This window comes from Diadema setosum, chromosome 21 (genome assembly GCF_964275005.1).
Source record: "Diadema setosum chromosome 21, eeDiaSeto1, whole genome shotgun sequence".
Classification (NCBI taxonomy): domain Eukaryota; kingdom Metazoa; phylum Echinodermata; class Echinoidea; order Diadematoida; family Diadematidae; genus Diadema; species Diadema setosum.
This window is the reverse complement of record NC_092705.1, coordinates 8,212,969-8,231,978: the sequence shown is the minus strand read 5'-3', so window position 1 is coordinate 8,231,978 and position 19,010 is coordinate 8,212,969. Positions and strand designations below refer to the sequence as shown.

Genomic DNA, 19,010 nt, shown 5'->3' with positions numbered 1-19,010 from the left:
CACACACCAAGACATCCAAACATTGTGCCGTTTTGCATTTAATACGAAGTAGGCATTTTTGAGACAGTGAGGGTGGTTCAGAGAGAGAGAGAGAAAAAAAAAAACACGAACATAAACGAGAGTCACTGCTTTAAAAAAAAAAAATACATTGCGCTGTTCAGCTGCCGGAGAAGGCTGATAAAAAAAAAAAAATGAGTCTTACACACATTGCCTTGAATTAATGCAGCGATGACATGGGGAAACGACGAGTACGTCTCGACTTCCTACGGCTGGAAGAGAAACCACGTGACAGGGAGGCAGCGTACGACATTAAGAGAGATACATGGATGGGGGGAGAGAGAGAGATAGAATCGAGAAAGAAGAAAAATGACATTGCACTGACAAGACATGATTGATGCGGTACTGGGGATGCTGCCATTCAACATGCAACGGGAGGAAATTCTCCCCATTCATTAGCCATCTACTTATAAACGTCGGCAAAACGCCGGAGACACGATCGTTTCAAAATCCATGCGGTAGAGGCAAAACGAAACTTCGAACGAAAAAGCATGTATTTGCATGCTGCGGCAAAAAACACTGTGAAGAGAGTTGCGTCCTGAGGTGGCTGTGCATGCGTCGCCTCGGATGCTTTCACGCTTGACTCGTCAAACTTTACGAGTTAGCCTCAGCTCAAAGATCACACATGTATGTACAAAAAAAAAAAAAAGAGCCAAAACTTATAGGAGATGCGAAAAGAAAAGAGAATGGAGAGCCGTGTTCACAAACTGGATGCTGGAGAAATGTTGAATGTTGGAAAAAATGCATGTATGCAGTACATCACAAAGCAGCAAACAAAACGGAGTAATGATCATGCAATCTAATGGGTCCTGCCAGTGTGGATGGATGGTGGCCTTCGAAAAACAAAGAAAATTGAACAAGAGCAATACCAAAACCAAACCAAACTAAACCAAACCAAATCAAACAAAACAAAACAAAACAAAAGAAAATAAAACAAAACAACGAACAGAACACATGCTGCTTCTCGCAAGCCCACGAGTGAATGAAAATAAATTAATCTTAGTAAAATCAATTTGATCTAACTTTAGTGAACATTGTTTGGATTGTGCAGTGGCAGGACAGCACTAAGAGTCTTCTATAATGAGTAAATAAAGAACAACAACTGAGGTCTGATACTGCAAGTTGACATTGAAATCAAAGTATGCAACCTTCGCACTGCCCCACAGAGAGTTTGTAAATTTCATGTAAAAAACATGACATTAATCACTAAGCATTGTATGACGGTTAACAATTCCAGCTGACGTGAGACTTGGATGATGAATTATGCTTGTTTCTTTATCTTTATATTCTATAGGAAGAATGTGTACCTATATTTCCCGACTTCTCTTCCCGCTTTACGAGTTATTATCAATTCTCTGTTTTCTAGGAAGAATGTACTCCCAGATATTTCTTTTCCTCTTACTTTATTATTTCCCAGGCTTCATGAATTACGTGTATTTTGTATGTTGTGTGCATTCTAGAAAGAAAGTATTCCTTTTTTCCTTTTTTTTTTGCCTAGCAGCATAAGTTCAAAAACTACGTTTGTTTTGCAAGCTGTGTGCATTCTAGAAAGAAAGTATTACTATATCTTTTCTTTTTTTTCCTTTTTTTTTTATGCCTAGCAGCATAAGTTCAAAAACTACGTTTGTTTTGTAAGCTGTGTGCATTCTAGAAAGAAAGTATTACTATATCTTTTCTTTTTTTCCTTTTTTTTATGCCTAGCAGCATAAGTTCAAAAACTACCTTGGCCTACCATTTTTTTTCTAAATGTTTATATTCTCGCATTGCATTAATTAATTTGTAAAGACTAATCCAAAAAATATCTACATCACATTACGTTATAGCTGTTTGCATGCGCTAAGCCATGAGCAAATATTTTAAAGGGATGGTATAGTTTTGGTTGAGATGGGGGATTCAGATTTATTTTTTTTTTCTGCGAGATAATTAGTAATTGTATTTTTAATTTGAATTGTACGCTCGTTCATATTTCATAAGAGGTTTCTTATCATCTCACAAAAAGGTTGGAAACCTGAAGCCCCATCTCAACCAAAACTATATTATCCCTTTAAGTTGTGATTACATTTCAAGATGTTTGGAGAGACATAAGATATATAAATTGCGAGTCTGGGATGCGAATTCTGCTTCAACTCTCTTGAATTACTGCATGAAGCACTGTCAGCGTATCGAAATGATAACTTTCGTATCGACTTAAACGTAGCGAAATTCGAACATAAATTCAACACTCTCCCCTAACAAGAAATGATTCAAACTAAACAAAAAGTAATTACATGTACATTTTGCAAATTTGCGACAAGCAGCCAATATCAACAACAGTAAGTTAAAGTGAATAGTCTCACTGGTCTTCAGAACGATGACCTTATTTATCAAATGTTTGATATTGTTACGATTACGTTTACAACTGCACTTTAAAAATACGAACAGTTTTACGTTTCAGATACATTCTGTGAAATTTACGGGTTCGACTTCGTCAATAGAGCAGACACGAGACGCGACTGCTACTTACAGGGGCCGCGGAACGTTTTACAGGATGAGGGAGGGAGTTAAGGGTCAATATCCTCTTTTCCATTTTTTTATTTTTTTTTTCTAGACCCCATCCCCACGTTCCGCCGCTCCTGTCTTGAAGGATGACTATCAGCAGTCACATAATTCGGGATCTAAATCCAACATGTGACGACACGTCTCGAAAATTTGCACTGTGACAAGATGATTACAAGAGCATCCTATGCATATACAGGTTACCATTTTCATCAGAGGCAGGCTGATTTTTCGTACGGTTATGAAAAGAACATTAAAACGCAGCCATCATGACGTCATCGCGTAATAAATACATTTCTGAAAGATAGTGGCTGAGAGTGACACTGAGGCACAGTTACAATGAGAAGCAGCCACGCCAGTAAATACGCAATGGAGTTGCTGATTCGGGCAAATCTCACAAGAATAAACTTGATGGTTTAGGAATACGGATGAAATTAGTCCAGTATAATCGGTCATTTTGAGTATACATAGATATGACTGACGTAGGTGTGAAAAGTGACAAAAGAGTGGCTAACTGTTGTTTAGTATGAATGACGAACTTAATCTTTCAGCAAGGAGCATACAGTGTCTTTTGGGACCTTCAGATCAGTAAGACTCCTAAAACTGTCAGATACATACTCTACCCCTTTCTCGGGAACATATATAGGATCATCCCGTCGTGACCCCTCAAAAATATGGAAGATTCTTTATACTTCTATGTAATGGGGACAGTAACAACGTTCTCATTAATTTAGTCGCTTTTCGCGCGCCACTTCCGAAGTCTGACAACGTTAAACTGAAAAGGCTGGAAGTGAGTCTTACCTGATCTGGATGATGAAGACGACAATGACCCAGATGAGCGAGGCGACGTCGAAGAGAATCCACATGATCATGTAATGGGTGGGCGTCTGCCGAGACAAAATCATATAATATCATTGTAGATCTTATGGTCATGTAATGGGTGGGCGTCTGCCGAGACAAAATCACATAATAGATCTAATGGTCATGTTATAGGTGGGCGTCTGCACAGGCAAAATCAAACGATATAATTGTAGATCTTATGGTCATTAGAATGGGTGGGTGTCTGCACAGATATAAGAGGTATAGTATCACTGCAGATCTTATATTTCCTCATCATAATGGGTGGGTGTCTGCAGAGAGACAGGATGTGCAATATCATTGTAGATCTTATGGTAATGTAATCAGATGGTGTCTGCGGAAAAAAAAAAAACCACACAGTATCGCTGCAGATCTTATGGTCATTATCATAACGAGCGAGTGTCTGCAGAGAGACAGAAGGTACGATCTCATGGCCATATGAGAGTGTCTGCAGAGAGACAGAAGGTACGATCTCATGGTCATATGAGAGAGTGTCTGCAGAGAGACATAAGGTACGATCTCATGGCCATATGAGAGAGTGTCTGCAGAGAGACAGAAGGTACGATCTCATGGCCATATGAGAGAGTGTCTGCAGAGAGACAGAAGGTACGATCTCATGGTCATATGAGAGAGTGTCTGCAGAGAGACAGAAGGTACGATCTCATGGCCATATGAGAGAGTGTCTGCAGAGAGACAGAAGGTACGATCTCATGGCCATATGAGAGAGTGTCTGCAGAGAGACAGAAGGTACGATCTCATGGTCATATGAGAGAGTGTCTGCAGAGAGACAGAAGGTACGATCTCATGGCCATATGAGAGAGTGTCTGCAGAGAGACAGAAGGTACGATCTCATGGCCATAATTATGAGAGAGTGTCTGCAGAGAGACAGAAGGTACGATCTCATGGCCATATGAGAGAGTGCCTGCAGAGAGACAGAAGGTACGATCTCATGGCAATATGAGAGAGTGTCTGCAGAGAGACATAAGGTACGATCTCATGGCCATATGTGACCGTGCACCTCAAAACGAACATAAAGTCGCACACACTGACTTTGCATGAGGACTGAAACCTAGCCAAACTTGACCTTTTTCATATTTTCTGAAAGAGCGGGTCTTCTTTTATATTATGCTAAAATTTGGTATCATAAAACAGGCAGGAAAGTGTGTTTTTTAGCAGTTTATCTCGAACATTTTTGGTAGAATAGTGTGATTAGGTGTGCCTTTAGAATCCCTTTTTCTTTTCTGAAAAACCTTGCCCACACTCTTTACTTTCAACTCTAATAACTTTTGAAAGAATAGTGCTACTGCTTTGAAAGTTGGCATTAATTATGGACAGAATGTGTTAATGAGGCATATTCAATTTCAGTTTAATCTGATAATCCCTTCATTGTTGTTACTCTGGTGGTTTACTTCCTGTTTTTTTTTTTTTTTTTTGAGTCCCATTCATTGCACAGCCAGCAAGGTTTGGTAAAGATTAAGCGCTTGAATAGACACTGTACTTCAGAGCCTCTTTTCTCAGTTCACACTTTTCCTGAGTTTGTGCTTTCTTTCCAATATTTAGATAGGTTAGGAGAGTCCATTTGATTTAAGTTATACATCATTTTAAAGCTTAAAGTCTGCTCTTTCAGAATATGGTCTTAACGACTTTTTGCTTGTTTTGAGGTGCAGGGTCACATATGAGAGAGTGTCTGCAGAGAGACAGAAGGTACAATCTCATGGCCATATGAGAGAGTGTCTGCAGAGAGACAGAAGGTACGATCTCATGGCCATATGAGAGAGTGTCTGCAGAGAGACAGAAGGTACCACCTCATGGCCATATGAGAGAATGTCTGCAGAGAGACAGAAGGTACGATCTCATGGCCATATGAGAGAGTGTCTGCAGAGAGACAGAAGGTACGATCTCATGGTCATATGAGAGAGTGTCTGCAGAGAGACAGAAGATACGATATCATGGCCATATGAGAGAGTGTCTGCAGAGAGACATAAGGTACGATCTCATGGCCATATGAGAGAGTGTCTGCAGAGAGACAGAAGGTACGATCTCATGGCCATAATGGGGAGAGTGTCTGCAGAGAGACAGAAGGTACGATCTCATGGCCATATGAGAGAGTGTCTGCAGAGAGACAGAAGGTACGATCTCATGGCCATATGAGAGAGTGTCTGCAGAGAGACATAAGGTACGATCTCATGGCCATATGTGACCGTGCACCTCAAAACGAACATAAAGTCGCACACACTGATTTTGCATGAGGACTGAAAATAAGTGAAATGGGTCAACCTAGCCAAACTTGACTTTTTCATATTTTCTGAAAGAGCGGGTCTTCTTTTATATTATGCTAAAATTTGGTATCATAAAACAGGCAGGAAAGTGTGTGTTTTTTTAGCACTTTATCTCGAACATTTTTGGTAGAATAGTGTGATTAGGTGTGCCTTTAGAATCCCTTTTTCTTTTCTGAAAAACCTTGTCCACACCTCTTTACTTTCAACTCTAATAACTTTTGAAAGAATAGCGCTACTGCTTTGAAAGTTGGCATTAATTATGGACAGAATGTGTTAATGAGGCATATTTAATTTCAGTTTAATCTGATAATCCCTTCATTGTTGTTACTCTGGTGGTTTACTTCCTGTTTTTTTTTTTTTGGTCCCATTCATTGCACAGCCAGCACGGTTTGGTAAAGATTAAGCGCTTGAATAGACACTGTACTTCATTTTATGGTCATAATCACATATCATAAAGGTCGAATTCCGGTATATCTGTAAAGAAAAAAAGCGACACGGCATGCAGAATTATGACCATGTCATGGGTTGTATCTTTTAAATCTCATGATCATAATCATAATGGGTGGGTGTGCGTCAAAGAGCGAACAGGCTTAATCATCACTGCAAATCTGTGATAATACAAGTTGTACGTGTTCTTCCCGTGGCTATAGATATGAGTAATCATATACATAGCCTATATGATAATACTTGCGGTCCTGCGCGTCGTATGAAGAATGAATTAAATCAGAAGGTAGAAATAAGAGCGACAAAGTGTTGGTGTAACATTCTGTATCATATCGTTGGAACAGTAATTCTGTACGACTCTGTATCATGTCGTCGCTATAATCACAGATTATGAATCTCACCAAAGCGTTTGACTTTCATCATTATTTGCATTGTTTGGGTAGAAAGTGAGCTGATACTTTGGCGCTTCGACTATTTTATTGGGCGCGGTGTTTATTATTCCGAACAATATAAACTTTCAACATACAGAATCGATATGTAGAGGGCACTTTTTTCATAAAACTGAAGTGAAGACTACGAATGTTTCAATACTAAACTCTTCTGTGCTACAGGCTGACATGCCACACACACCAGCTCCTCAAAATGTATTTATTAACATGTCCTGTCACGTTCGAGTGAAAATAATGCAAACTTTGAGTTGAGCGGGTTTTTTTTTATTGGTTTATTTTGTTTTCGTATACTATATCCTAGTCCAGATCGTTTCGAAATAGATGCAAGCTGCATTTATTTAGCATTGGGAAAAGGCGGTCCTTGAGTAACTCTGACGTGTGAAAAATAATTGGCCTTGCACGTCAGGGGTGTGAGATCGGAAATTAGTTCCCCGCCGCCTTCGTTAGGAGTAATTGTGCTACCTCCCAACCGGCTGAAATGGAAATATTGGAAGTATAACTGACTGACCATGTCTTTTGGAGATGACCATGGGATTCGTCAAGCTTATACAGGGATGATCGAGTTTACGACTCGTCAGAAGCGTCGTGTTGTCCCGAATAATCACGTCGCCGACTGTTTTCACTTTTCACTGTTATCTATTGTCATACGAACATACGTCTTTTTACATCTGCGTAAATCTATCACAAATGATGGATTTGTTATTGGGCTACTATGGCCTTGAAATAGAGAGAGAGAGGAAAAAAAGAAAGAAAATTGGGGAAATGCATGTTTCATTGCAGTGGACAATGTTAAACTTCGCCTTAAAAAAATAAACATGATTCCCCCCCCCCTCCCCGAAACAAAAATACGCGAGAGCTCTTGTGCTTTGTTATCATCTCTCTTTTCCTTTCACAATACTAAAAACACACTGAGTTGAAAGAAAAGTTCAAGAAATAGATAAGAATATATGTTCAGCATATTTCTTTTTTAAACAAAAATCGTCGCAGTCTCTTCCCTGATATATTGATAAACCTTTTGTGATTAAGCTGTTGTTTTCCATCAACTGGACAAGAAGATATCATAGAGTACGCAACTTGAAATACTGCACACAGATCACACACCGTTTATCAAAATAACATCTCAGGTGTGTTGATGACATTGATCCCCTATGTATGGTAACAGAACGTTTGAACGGGAGTCATAAATGTCACGTGATACCAATTCAACCAATCACAACTCATGATACTATGATAACATTTTTACTAACATAAACCATAACAAAACACTACAATCACTGAGTTTGAAATTTAGGTGACTTGAAAAAGAAATGCATGCAGCGGCACTGAATAAAAGAAACATCGTCTAGGTTGCCCGATCGCGCCACCGAAAGATACGCTTTTTGAAAGTTTAGTGACCCGCCAGTGTGGAGCCCTGCATATTATAGACATATACATAATCTAATGATATACAAACACACACGCATATGTGCATATATATGTGCGTATATATACTTCTATAATATTTTATCTGGTATGTGTTTGCTTGTTGTTTGCCATTTTCTTCTCTGCTGTCATGTTTGTACATCCTGTTGAAGCGCCATGAGCACCGCAAGGACGTGGACCTGTGCACTTTAGCCACTGTTATTATTTTAGTCTACTATTATTATCATTATTATTGCTATCACTATCATCATCATCATTATTATTACTATTATATATATATATATATATATATATATATATATATATATATATATATATATATTATAATCATATATTTCTCCTCATAGTCCTCTGAGTTCGGACAGTGTAAATCAAAGAGTCACTTTTACTTTTTTTTTTGCAATTTGCATTTTTTTTTAATGAACTGCCATATGGCCGTACGTACACATATAGCTACTCTGACTACATAGTAATAGAAAAACGTGTGAAGTTGACTTAACGGACTTTCATTTACAAAACTTTCAACCTGCCTTTTTTTTTTTTTAGATACATTGTATGTGATTCCAAGTATGTGTGCGTGTGCGTGCGTGCATGCCTGTACATGCATGGATGCGTATGGTGTTAATTGAGTTTACCGTATTCTCTGTTCCATTAAGATTTCGTGCTGGCTAACCAATTTCTAGAGAGGTTCCTGTGTCAAGGTCTCGGGGGCAACCTAGCGCAAACGAAAATTTGATCAGTGCTTATCATAACATTGGTACTAATGAATCAAATTAGGCCCGGGGGAATAGTGGAAACCTGGAAACCTTCAGGTTAACAATTGTATACACGCAGTCGATCTAATCCGAAACTTCTTATTATACTGGAAGTAAAGGTGAAATGCAATTGGCGGGATTGATTATCCAAAAGTCAAAATTGCCGGAGGAGCGAGGGATACTTGTCTGGCATATATTCTTACAGGCAGCTGAGCTAGGGAGAAGGGAATATAATATTCTCTGGAGATGTTCCCTCTCCGTGAAACGGTCGAACCACTGATGGACTGTGAAGAACGTATGCGTGAAAAGGGAAATTAATGTTCTGAAAAAAAAAAATCCAAATAGAGTTAAAAATTAGGACAGATTACTACCAATAGAGGGTGAGATGGATAGATAGAGAGATAGACAGAGTTATATATATTATAGATAGAGACAGATGGGTGGACTGGAGGAGGATAAAGAATGAAAAGTTCTTGAAAATTAGATTGATAAAAAAGCAGCGACCGTATTACACACAAAAACATGAAACACAAAAACAGGAAAATAGAACCTCATCAAAAGTGGGAGAAGATCGTATGCGTGAAAAGGAAAATGAATGTCCTAAAAAAACAAATAGAGTTAGAAATTATGAAAGATTAATAGCAATAGATGGTGAGATAGATAGAGAGAGAGAGAGATAGGAGAGAAATTATATTATAGATAAAAAGAGAGGGGTGGATAGGAGTAGGAGGATAAAAAAAAATGAAGAGTTCTTGCTAATTAGATTAATAAAAAAAACTGCAACAGTATAACACACAAAAACATGAAACGCAAACACGTATAGGGAAACAAATAAACAAAAACAACAATAACAACAACAACTACGACTACAAGGAAGAAGAAAACAAATGGAAATAGAATTAATTGGCTTCCATGGCCTTGTAGAGGAGTATTTGACAAAAGGAAAATCAACCTCATCAAAAGTGACAGACCAATACTGATGCTCTTCCGGAACGAGCTGTCCGTCAAAACTGCATCTCCCACGATGTCCGAAACGCCAAATTGCACTTTAATTGGTTGGCACAAGGCAAGTATTATACAATCATCATACTGAAGGCGCAACGATTGGTTCCATAAATGGCTCAATATTGCAGTTTTGACGAATCCAAGTCCGCTTGCTTTCTGTTCGTTTGATGATGATTGACGCGCAAATAAAATGTCTACAATCCTATCACATTTTGCCAAATGAGTCAAAATGTGCACAAGTTTCACACAACTGCCTATACTCATGAACGATAAATTAATCTTAACAATTTACAATAGCAGGCAAAGATGACCTATGGATACATGTCAGCAAAAACCAAATGTTTTATACCCCAAAGCAACTCGAATTTCATTCATACTATTGAGACTGTTTGTAGCTGTCTGTTAAATCGTATAGTTTATAATATGTGTGTATCATGTAGAATGATTTTTGTGCTTGAAGGTTGATATTTATAATTGAAGAGCTTATTTGCAAAAGGGGCTAGATCCATTTTTGATGAAAATTTAGTTATTAGCATCACCGCACAGAATTCCATTTGAGTTAGTTACACTGAAAATTTCATCTCCAGACAACCGTCTGAATAGAAATTATCGCAAAATTAGATTTTGATTTTCCATACACTTGTGTACAAATTCTCACAAACAAACCAATTTTTCTCCAAAGTAGTAAAAGTGGATCTAGTCCCTTTTACAAATAGACACTTCAATTGTGAATACAAATTTCTATGTGAAAATAAAAAGGAATTAATGTAGTCCGCAGCGCCTTAACAGAACGAGACTATACGTTGTCAATAACCCTTTTAATTATTTACATGATATTTTTACTACCAAAAAGACAATTCTACGAATTCCTTAAAGAAAAGAGATATATGATATTGTAAGTTGTTGTTTTTTTTAACATAGTATATGACGATTAGAAAATCACAGGAGGTCGCTTCTAAATCTTCATAAGCGGATTCTGAAAAAGGCAATCAGCGAAGGAGGAGGTCAGGAACATTGACGTCCTCGTCAGCAGGTGGTATCGCACCGAGTGGCAATCACTGATGATTGTCGTTAAACATAGCTATAGAAAGCGTCTGCATCTTCATCTCATCAGCTACTCTCCGTAATGAGCAGCAGCTAGTCATTAGACTCATCATGTTACATAAAGCTTCATATTTTTCTTGTTATTATTGTTGAGGGTTTCCGCTCTGTTGTCACTTCAAGGTTTCCATGCACTTTAAGTCGTAAAACGCGTTCATGTATTCTCGATCAACTCCTCATGCTGCAATAATGCGGATAATAGCAGCATCAAAATAATGCGCACTTTTTTACTCCTCTCCCGTTCATGAAATCAAAATTTTACGACTTAGTGCTCCTATTATCCGCATCCACGATTACCTGAAAGGGGTATAAATGAGGCGATTTCACCAAATGATGATAGCCAAAGATATTAGCGTCAATTGCAGATTCTTCTCCGAAACGAAACTTTTCAGAACCAGCAGAGACATAGCTTGCAATACATGCCTTTTTGTGTGTGTGCTTTTTCTTGAAAGGACTGATTCCTTGACATTCCCAATGACGTTTCCAGAAATAAGTTTTGTCCGTAAAGTTAGACAAAATAATTGATTCATCTCTCAACCTTATTTCAGTCATCTGAAATTGCTGTTGTTGCTCCTTCTGGAAGCACCCCACAAGGTTGTATGCAGATAAAAAGACGGATGTACTTTGCGTTAACGGCAGATCATTTCCAACAACTTGAGAAATCAGTTGGAGCTTATGATATTGCATTTTTAATGGGCGTTATTTACAAGAAAAAAAAAACACCACAAATCAATCCAAGGTTAAACATTCGAGTAAATGGTCCTACATAAAACGCGAAGTGCTTTTCTTGAAAAATTATTATAACAGTTGGGCTTCTACATCGCATATTACAAATCATTGTGCCATATACGCGCTATACAATAACCATTTCACACACACACACACGCACTAACAGAAAAATATATATTAACAAATTACATTAAAAATTCAACAATGCAAACATCATATCAAACATAGAAACAGACATTGTAAACCGTCTTTCTAAAAGGCTCACATGCTGAGTATACTATACCGAAAGAAAAGAAGAGAAACAAATGAGTAAACGGAAACAGCAAAGGACGTCCAGTGGTCTCTCTGCTGATTGGTCCACTCACCAGTTGCCATATCAACAGGTTCTGCCCACTGATTGTTTGGACTGATGACGTCGTCACTGAGCCTGCGCCAGCGCACCAATAATATTGGAACAGCCATGGTTCGTTCACGGTCCATACATTCGTACTGACGTTTTGCTCCGTATTTTCCCTGAGGAAAACAAGAAAAAGGGAAGGAGTTTCAAAAAAACAATCTTGTTTAAAGTTACTTGGTGGTGAACTTCGTACAGTGTACATAACATTTTAAACGTTATTATCGATTGGAGCAATAATTTACTCCATGTTTAACTGTTTAACTATTTTAATTGGCTGGAAAGAGTCATCATTATGAGTAGGCATGCAGTTGTTGATGTTTCATCAAAATTGGACATAAAATAAACAAGTTAATGAACATTGAAGAAAGACTCAACCTTAGAGGTGGCCAGGCGGTGAAATTCGTTATTATCGGTAACAATATGCCAGATTCCAGTTAATCAGTAAATAGAATGTTAAAATCTTTTTTTTTTTACAAGTTCATCCTTGCAAAAAACAAAACAAAAGAAAACAAAATAAATCAAAACAAAATAAAATAAAACAAACAAACAACAACAAGAACAAACTCATCATCGGACAATGAGCAAGCGGGGCGACCAAACATGGTGTAGAAAATGGTGCCTCATTCGCAGAGAAGTTGAAACAAAGATAGTTAAGCCCATGTCGGCGCAATTACTCAAACTTAAGTTATCCACGTTTACTTTAATGGTTAACAAGGACAGTGACTAACATGGGTCATTGCTGTTTTATTGCTACGAAACTGAATCTCAAAGTGTACAAATCAGTGATAAGGAAAAAGAGGTGACAAAAAGTTTGAAAATGCGCTTTTATACTTTAGAATGCAGCAAGGCTTACACTTTCTGATGAAGGGAATCTAAAGTCCGCCGCACACTATACGACTATCGGCCGCACGATTTCGGATCTGAAATAAAGAAGTATGTTTATTCTGAGGCTAATGTGATTTATTCTGGATCCAAAATCTGTCAGTCGTGCGACCGAAAGTCTTAAAGTGTGCGGCGGTCTTTAAACTCATTCAATTTTCAAAGAAAGCACCTCAGTTGGAGAAACTCTACCAATGCGACCAGTGGAAGCCAACGGGGGAGAACATTCAAACGACACGGTAAAGGGTATTACATCACGGAAGACTTTTTTTTTTCCCGATTTTCCACTCTAAAAAAATCCGGGTCAGAACTGACCCGGACCCGGGTTCGTTGGGGTCACACCCCGTTCCGGGTCAAAAATGACTTGGAATTTGGTCATGAAGACTCGGAATGTGGTCACCCTGACCCAATTCATGACTCTGAATTGGGTCATATCTGACCCCGCCCCGGCATTCCTTGTCATTTCTGACCCGGAACGGGGTGTGACCCCAACGGACCCTTTCCGGGTCAGTTCTGACGCGGATGTCAGAGTGTCTATAACTCCAAATAATTGTTACTAGCAAAAACATCCTCTTTAAGACTTCTTTGAGCCGGGGTGACTGCCCGAAGCTTTCGCCATTATTACTTCGCTGAACCGTTGGGATCAAGAAAAGGGGAGCTAAGTGGTGCGCACAGTCAAGAAAGGAGACGAATGAATAGAAGCATCAAGTGGTAGTATCGTTCTTGCTTGAGTGTGCTTCGACAGCTTTATAACACGGTACGATGAATTACCATGCACGAAGTGTAAGTTCATTTAGAGTGTTTCGAGCCGTGTTTTTATTTTTATTTTTATGGAGACCAAGGGGTGATACCAGGGTATACAAACATTATGTCTCATACTATATATAGTTTTAGATATTTTCCACTTCTCGCGGTTTTCGTGACTGGACTGTACAGTGAGAATATTTATGACATGACATGTAAAATCATATATACAAGGCAATTTCCTGCTCACTTTGGAAATGTCATATCAATATATTTTTATCTTTTTATTATTATTTTTTGTTAATTCTTTTAACGGCACAATCCTGTCGGTCATTTGCTGCTGCTGTTGCTATATATTGGCCAACGAAGATAAAAGTTAACTCTTCGTCATTATTGCTTCAGCCTGACAGCATATTAAAAACAAACATACATATTATACAGTGTGTTCCCCCCCCCCAAAAAAAAAAAAAAAAAAAAAAAAATACCCTCCGCAATGATATCTTTAAAAATAGTGAATCAATCTAAATACAAATTCAGGGTATGAAACTATAACTCATTGCCCACATCTTACAGAAAACCCCATTTGATTTGCTTCAGTGGTCAAAGAGAAATGAGGAATTTTGTAGAGGATGTCGGGAATCTCTTCCCTCAAAGTTCTGTCTATTATTCACACACAAGAGCATTGAATTGCTAAAAATGGAAGAATCAGACTCATGACATGCTTTACAACAATCTACATTTCTCTGGGACCGCTTAACCAAATTGAATGGGGTTTTCTGCAAAATAGAGCTAAGATGTTACATTTTAAGATCCTGAAGTAGCACTTAGAGAGGTTGATCTTATTGGGTGTTATCAATTCGAAAATCTGATTGTATTTTTTGGGGGGACATACTGCAGTATGTCTCAAAAAAAAATACAATCAGATTTTCGCATTGATAACATCCAATATGATTAAATTTGTTAATGCTGCTTCAGAGTCAATTTTAAAATATAACATTTTAGCTCTATTTTGCAGAAATCCCCGTTCGATTTGGTTAAGCGGTCACAGAGAAATGCGGATTGTTGTAAAGCGTGTCATGAGTCTGATTCTTCCAATTTTAGCAATTCAATGCTCTTGTGTGTGAATATTAGAACTTGGAGGGAAGAGATACCGGACATCCTCTACAAAATTTCGTATTTCTCTTTGACCACTGAAGCAAATCGAACGGGGTTTTCTGTAAGATGTGGGCAATGAGTTATAGTTTCATACCCTGAATTTGTATTTAGATTGATGCAATTTCTTTAAAGATATCTTTGCGGAGGGCCCCGTTGTAATTTTTTTTTTTTTTGGGGGGGGGGGGGCATACGGTATGGTATCATATCATGTATATTGCTTATTGTGCGTTGAACATGAACAACGCTCAAAATGCAGAAGTATAAATGACAAACGGTTAAATGAGAAAAGACGACGAATTGTGAAGAACAACTGCTTATTATGAGCCTAAAATGACCTGGAGTTGTGGAGCCGGTAAGAAAGACGCAGAGACAAAAAGAAGGAACTTTGACCTCATCACGCAGTTGGATACCTCAAGACAAATATTGTGATACATATCAGGCCTACCTGGCAACACTATTTTCACGCTGTTTGGTTAGAGAGAGGCACTGACCCGGACGTAACACACGTAATGTTATAAATATGGAACATGCGCATGAAATTCATCAATGGTTAATTCTCGCAGCGGTTATGTTTCAGATTAACGAATCTATATGAGAAAAAATCTTTCGATAGCAACCCCTCCCCTTCAATAACCATCATTGACATGAAGGGTTTCAACGGCAATGCCATTTGACTCGCTTCCAAACGAAAAGATTCAATTGGCGTCCTCTTAAAGAAGGATTTCACGGAAATACAAAGAAAGAACTCCAAGAAGCTTTGATGTATCCGGTGTCACAAGGTTTTCCATCCATTGTCAGCGGGTCTTTTATGCATTCAAGGCGCAGAGAGCACATCGAAGGAGCGGAGGATATTTTGTATCATTGGAAAATTTCGCTGCATTTGCCTCTAAATTTCTTAATGATTTTCTCCTTAAAGCAGCAAAGTTGACGTCATTGCTAGCTTCCTTGTTTATGATAAGTCTGTAACATGACGATATATTACGACTCGACATTGTCGTCTGCATGCGGAAATGTTCCGTTTTGGTAATACATAATACGCTCTCTGCCTTTCTCTTCCATAACGTTATTAAGTCCGCGCTACGCTCCGAAATGACCTTGAAAGGCACAAGATATTGGTAGGGAAAAAAAGTCTTCTTGATTGCTGCTTCCTCATGCACTCTTGGTAAGAACGTTTGTGCTGAATGTCTGGTGGAATTGTGTGTCCAAAGAATTAAAAAAAAAAATCTCCAAGATTCGTTGTAATTGAAAGCTATTTCCATATACCAAATTCTCTCCACAGGGGTGAGCCATCAGTGATAACTGAATGCCCTCATAATGTCGAAGACATTACAGTCAATGAAACTGCAAAATATATTGATTTGGCTGAAAACAGGCATTTCATTATTCTTCAAACATTCTACAAAAGCTCTGACCATCGTTGTGTATAACAACTTTTGAAATTATGAGACTTGACCATTTTTAAGAGATAAATTTCTTTGTGAATAATTAAAGTCGCCCTTCTTTGTTAAAATACATAACTGCTATACACGCTTGACATCTCATCAAAATCTTCAAAGGTAATTTTCCAAAAACTTCTTGTCTGGCGCCCGGTTTTCAGTCTACCTGGTTATCTTGTGGAAGCAAAGTGGAACAAAAAATTATGATGCAATTGGAAAGATTGTGAGTATGAGGATTTGAAAACAGAAACAAAAGAAATCATGGAAAGCGATGCAAACATCTTGCAGACCATGCTTTTTGATGACGGGCCAGATAATATATTATTTCAAGTTATACATTAATGTCTGCGGTTCTTCATACAATCATGTAGATGCTTCTATAGTACATAAAAGTTGCCGACGTACGCTAATGTGGGTATTCTCTAAACACTGTCCGACACACTGTACAAAACAGGGTTGTAAATCAAAGACCTCTCCGTGAGGTTCGAATTTGCTGTTTGCCGCTCGGTGGTCAAAGTTCACAAAATAATTTCATACGCGCTCTGAACATAGCAACAGAGAATGATAATATGCAATACGGTTATTACTATAGTTTTCACACTTCGTATACGCCATGAAAGGGACATTCGAAACTCTGGGGTTTGGCAGCAAAAATGCTTTCATCACTCTATACACGCGTACATATTGTCTACACGACGACTTATTTTATATCGTAATTTCGTGAGAGATTACGTCATATATGAGATCCCGCTAGTGCGCGCGCCACTCAATTCGTTAGTCGCCGCCATCTTGCTTACACGCGAATCTCTGTGCATCGGAAAATTCGCCGGAATTGCACTTGAAAATTCAAGTTTCGTTCGAGTTGGTTTGACATAATAGCTAAAGTTACCTCAACGGGAGGTTTTGCCAGGTTTTTTTTTATGGTTTTAACGATCATTCTTCAGCTGAACAACAACGGTATTTATGTCTTCAACCAACGTTCCAAACGTGGGCGGCGCAGCCGCACCACCGCTGCTGACAGCAGCTGCGTCCCCGGCAGCCACCGGCGGGGGTCGCGGAGACCAACACGCACAAGAGTGCAAGCAGAAAACTGCGACAGCCAAAGGTAAAACGCCTACTAGAGCCGGCAAGGTAGGTACTAGTAATAGTACTACTGCAACTACAAGCAGTGCTAACCCTAGTGGTAGTACCGGTGCAAACAAAACAGTGAAACCACCTGCCAAACTGGCTTCTAAAGTTTCAACTTTGGAGGATAGACTCGGCAAGCTTGAAGGCCAATTAGCTGTGGTTGTTCAATTTGTGGAGGCACAGTCGGCAAAGCAGACACCAGCCCGTGAAGGCGGTGGCAATGGAAAGAGTATCAGGACTCGTTCTGAATACTCCCCTTCAGACTCGGCAGATACTGACTGCCATTATGATGATGAATATGCGGCACCATTTTTGGGCCGAGATATGGATGAAAACTCAGTGATTATCCAACCAGGTCAAGGGGATCGTTGTCAGGATGACAAATTTGATATTGAAGAAGGCGAAGTTCCCCCTCCTGTAGTGGAAAAAGTTCCAAACATTGCAGCCAAATTTGCTGTGGCTGAGGAAGTTGGTCCCCCCATTGACCCAGAAATTGCTAAGTCTACAGCCTACCTTCTGACCCACCAGCTTGAGCCCAAAGTGGTAGATGAAACGATCACTAAATACCCCATTCCCAGCAACTGTGAGCTGGTGGATGTGCCGAAAGTCAACCAAAGAATCTGGAATGGGCTACCTGCCTTTTCAAAGACACGAGACCTCAAATTTCAGAGACTCCAAAAGAATCTCACGAGAGGCATCAATGCCTACATACATACAGTGTCGGCACAGAATATTACTGAACAGCAGCAAGATGCACTAGCACTTCTGTGCAGTGCGAACTTTGAGCTAAATTCCTTACGTAAGGAATTCATGAAACCAGACATTGGTTATCAATTCCAACATCTCTGCAAGCCCTCTACACCGGTCTCCAAATTCCTTTTCGGTGACGACCTGGGAAAGCAAATGAAAGACATTAGAGATGAACAAAAAGCAACTGAGGGTGTCCTCAGGAGTGAGCATAGCAGACAGTACAAAAAGCAGCGTTTCAGCCCATATGACTATGGCAGGAGTGCATATGGCAAGGGCAGGAGCAAGATTACATCAGGAAGCTCGAATTTGCCCCAACAGTACCGCGACGCGGGCTGGACTACATCTCGTGCAAGCACAAGTGATGTGACTAGGCCTACAGGTGCAAAAGGACCGTGAACTGGAGCTACCAGCCATGCTTTTTTAGGCCAGCGCCCCAAGGGGAGGGGGAAGCCGCCAGCTCCCCACACCTTCACACATCCCAGCCAGCACCAACCGCACTGCGGCAGCAAGCAAGGCTCAGGGATGAAGAGAGCACGATAACCTCCAGTTCAACTGACGAGGTAAATATAACATCCTTTTCTAGTGATCATGCAAAGCTATGTCATCATGATAATGTAGAACCTGTGGTAGGAGGTCGACTGAAGCAATTCTTCCCAAAGTGGCGCAAAATTACTTCAGACCCACATGTGCTAAATGCTGTAAGTGGTTACAGGCTTGAATTCAGTAAAGAGATGGGTGCACCATCTAGAACTAAACCCCCTTACATTTTTCGATGTGATAAAGCCGAAGAGGCTGATATTGATCTTGAAATTTCTAAACTCCGTGACAAGGGAGTAATTGAACAGTGCCAGAAGGAAACTGGAGAATACGTGTCTAATATTTTTACA

The 19,010-nt window shown here is 39.2% G+C and overlaps 1 protein-coding gene and 1 pseudogene across 1 annotated transcript in view; one reads left to right on the top strand and one right to left on the bottom strand.

The window, feature by feature from the left end:
- LOC140244289 (glycerophosphodiester phosphodiesterase domain-containing protein 5-like) overlaps positions 1-19,010 on the bottom strand; it is a 71,766-nt gene that overhangs the window by 1,594 nt on the left and 51,162 nt on the right. The window contains exons 13-14 of the mRNA XM_072323935.1: positions 12,000-12,147; positions 3,394-3,479 (exon numbers count right to left, since the gene is read on the bottom strand). Coding sequence (XP_072180036.1) covers positions 3,394-3,479; positions 12,000-12,147 — 234 coding nt within the window. The remainder of the gene's footprint in view (positions 1-3,393; positions 3,480-11,999; positions 12,148-19,010) is intronic.
- LOC140244288 (uncharacterized) lies at positions 17,698-18,663 on the top strand (annotated as a pseudogene).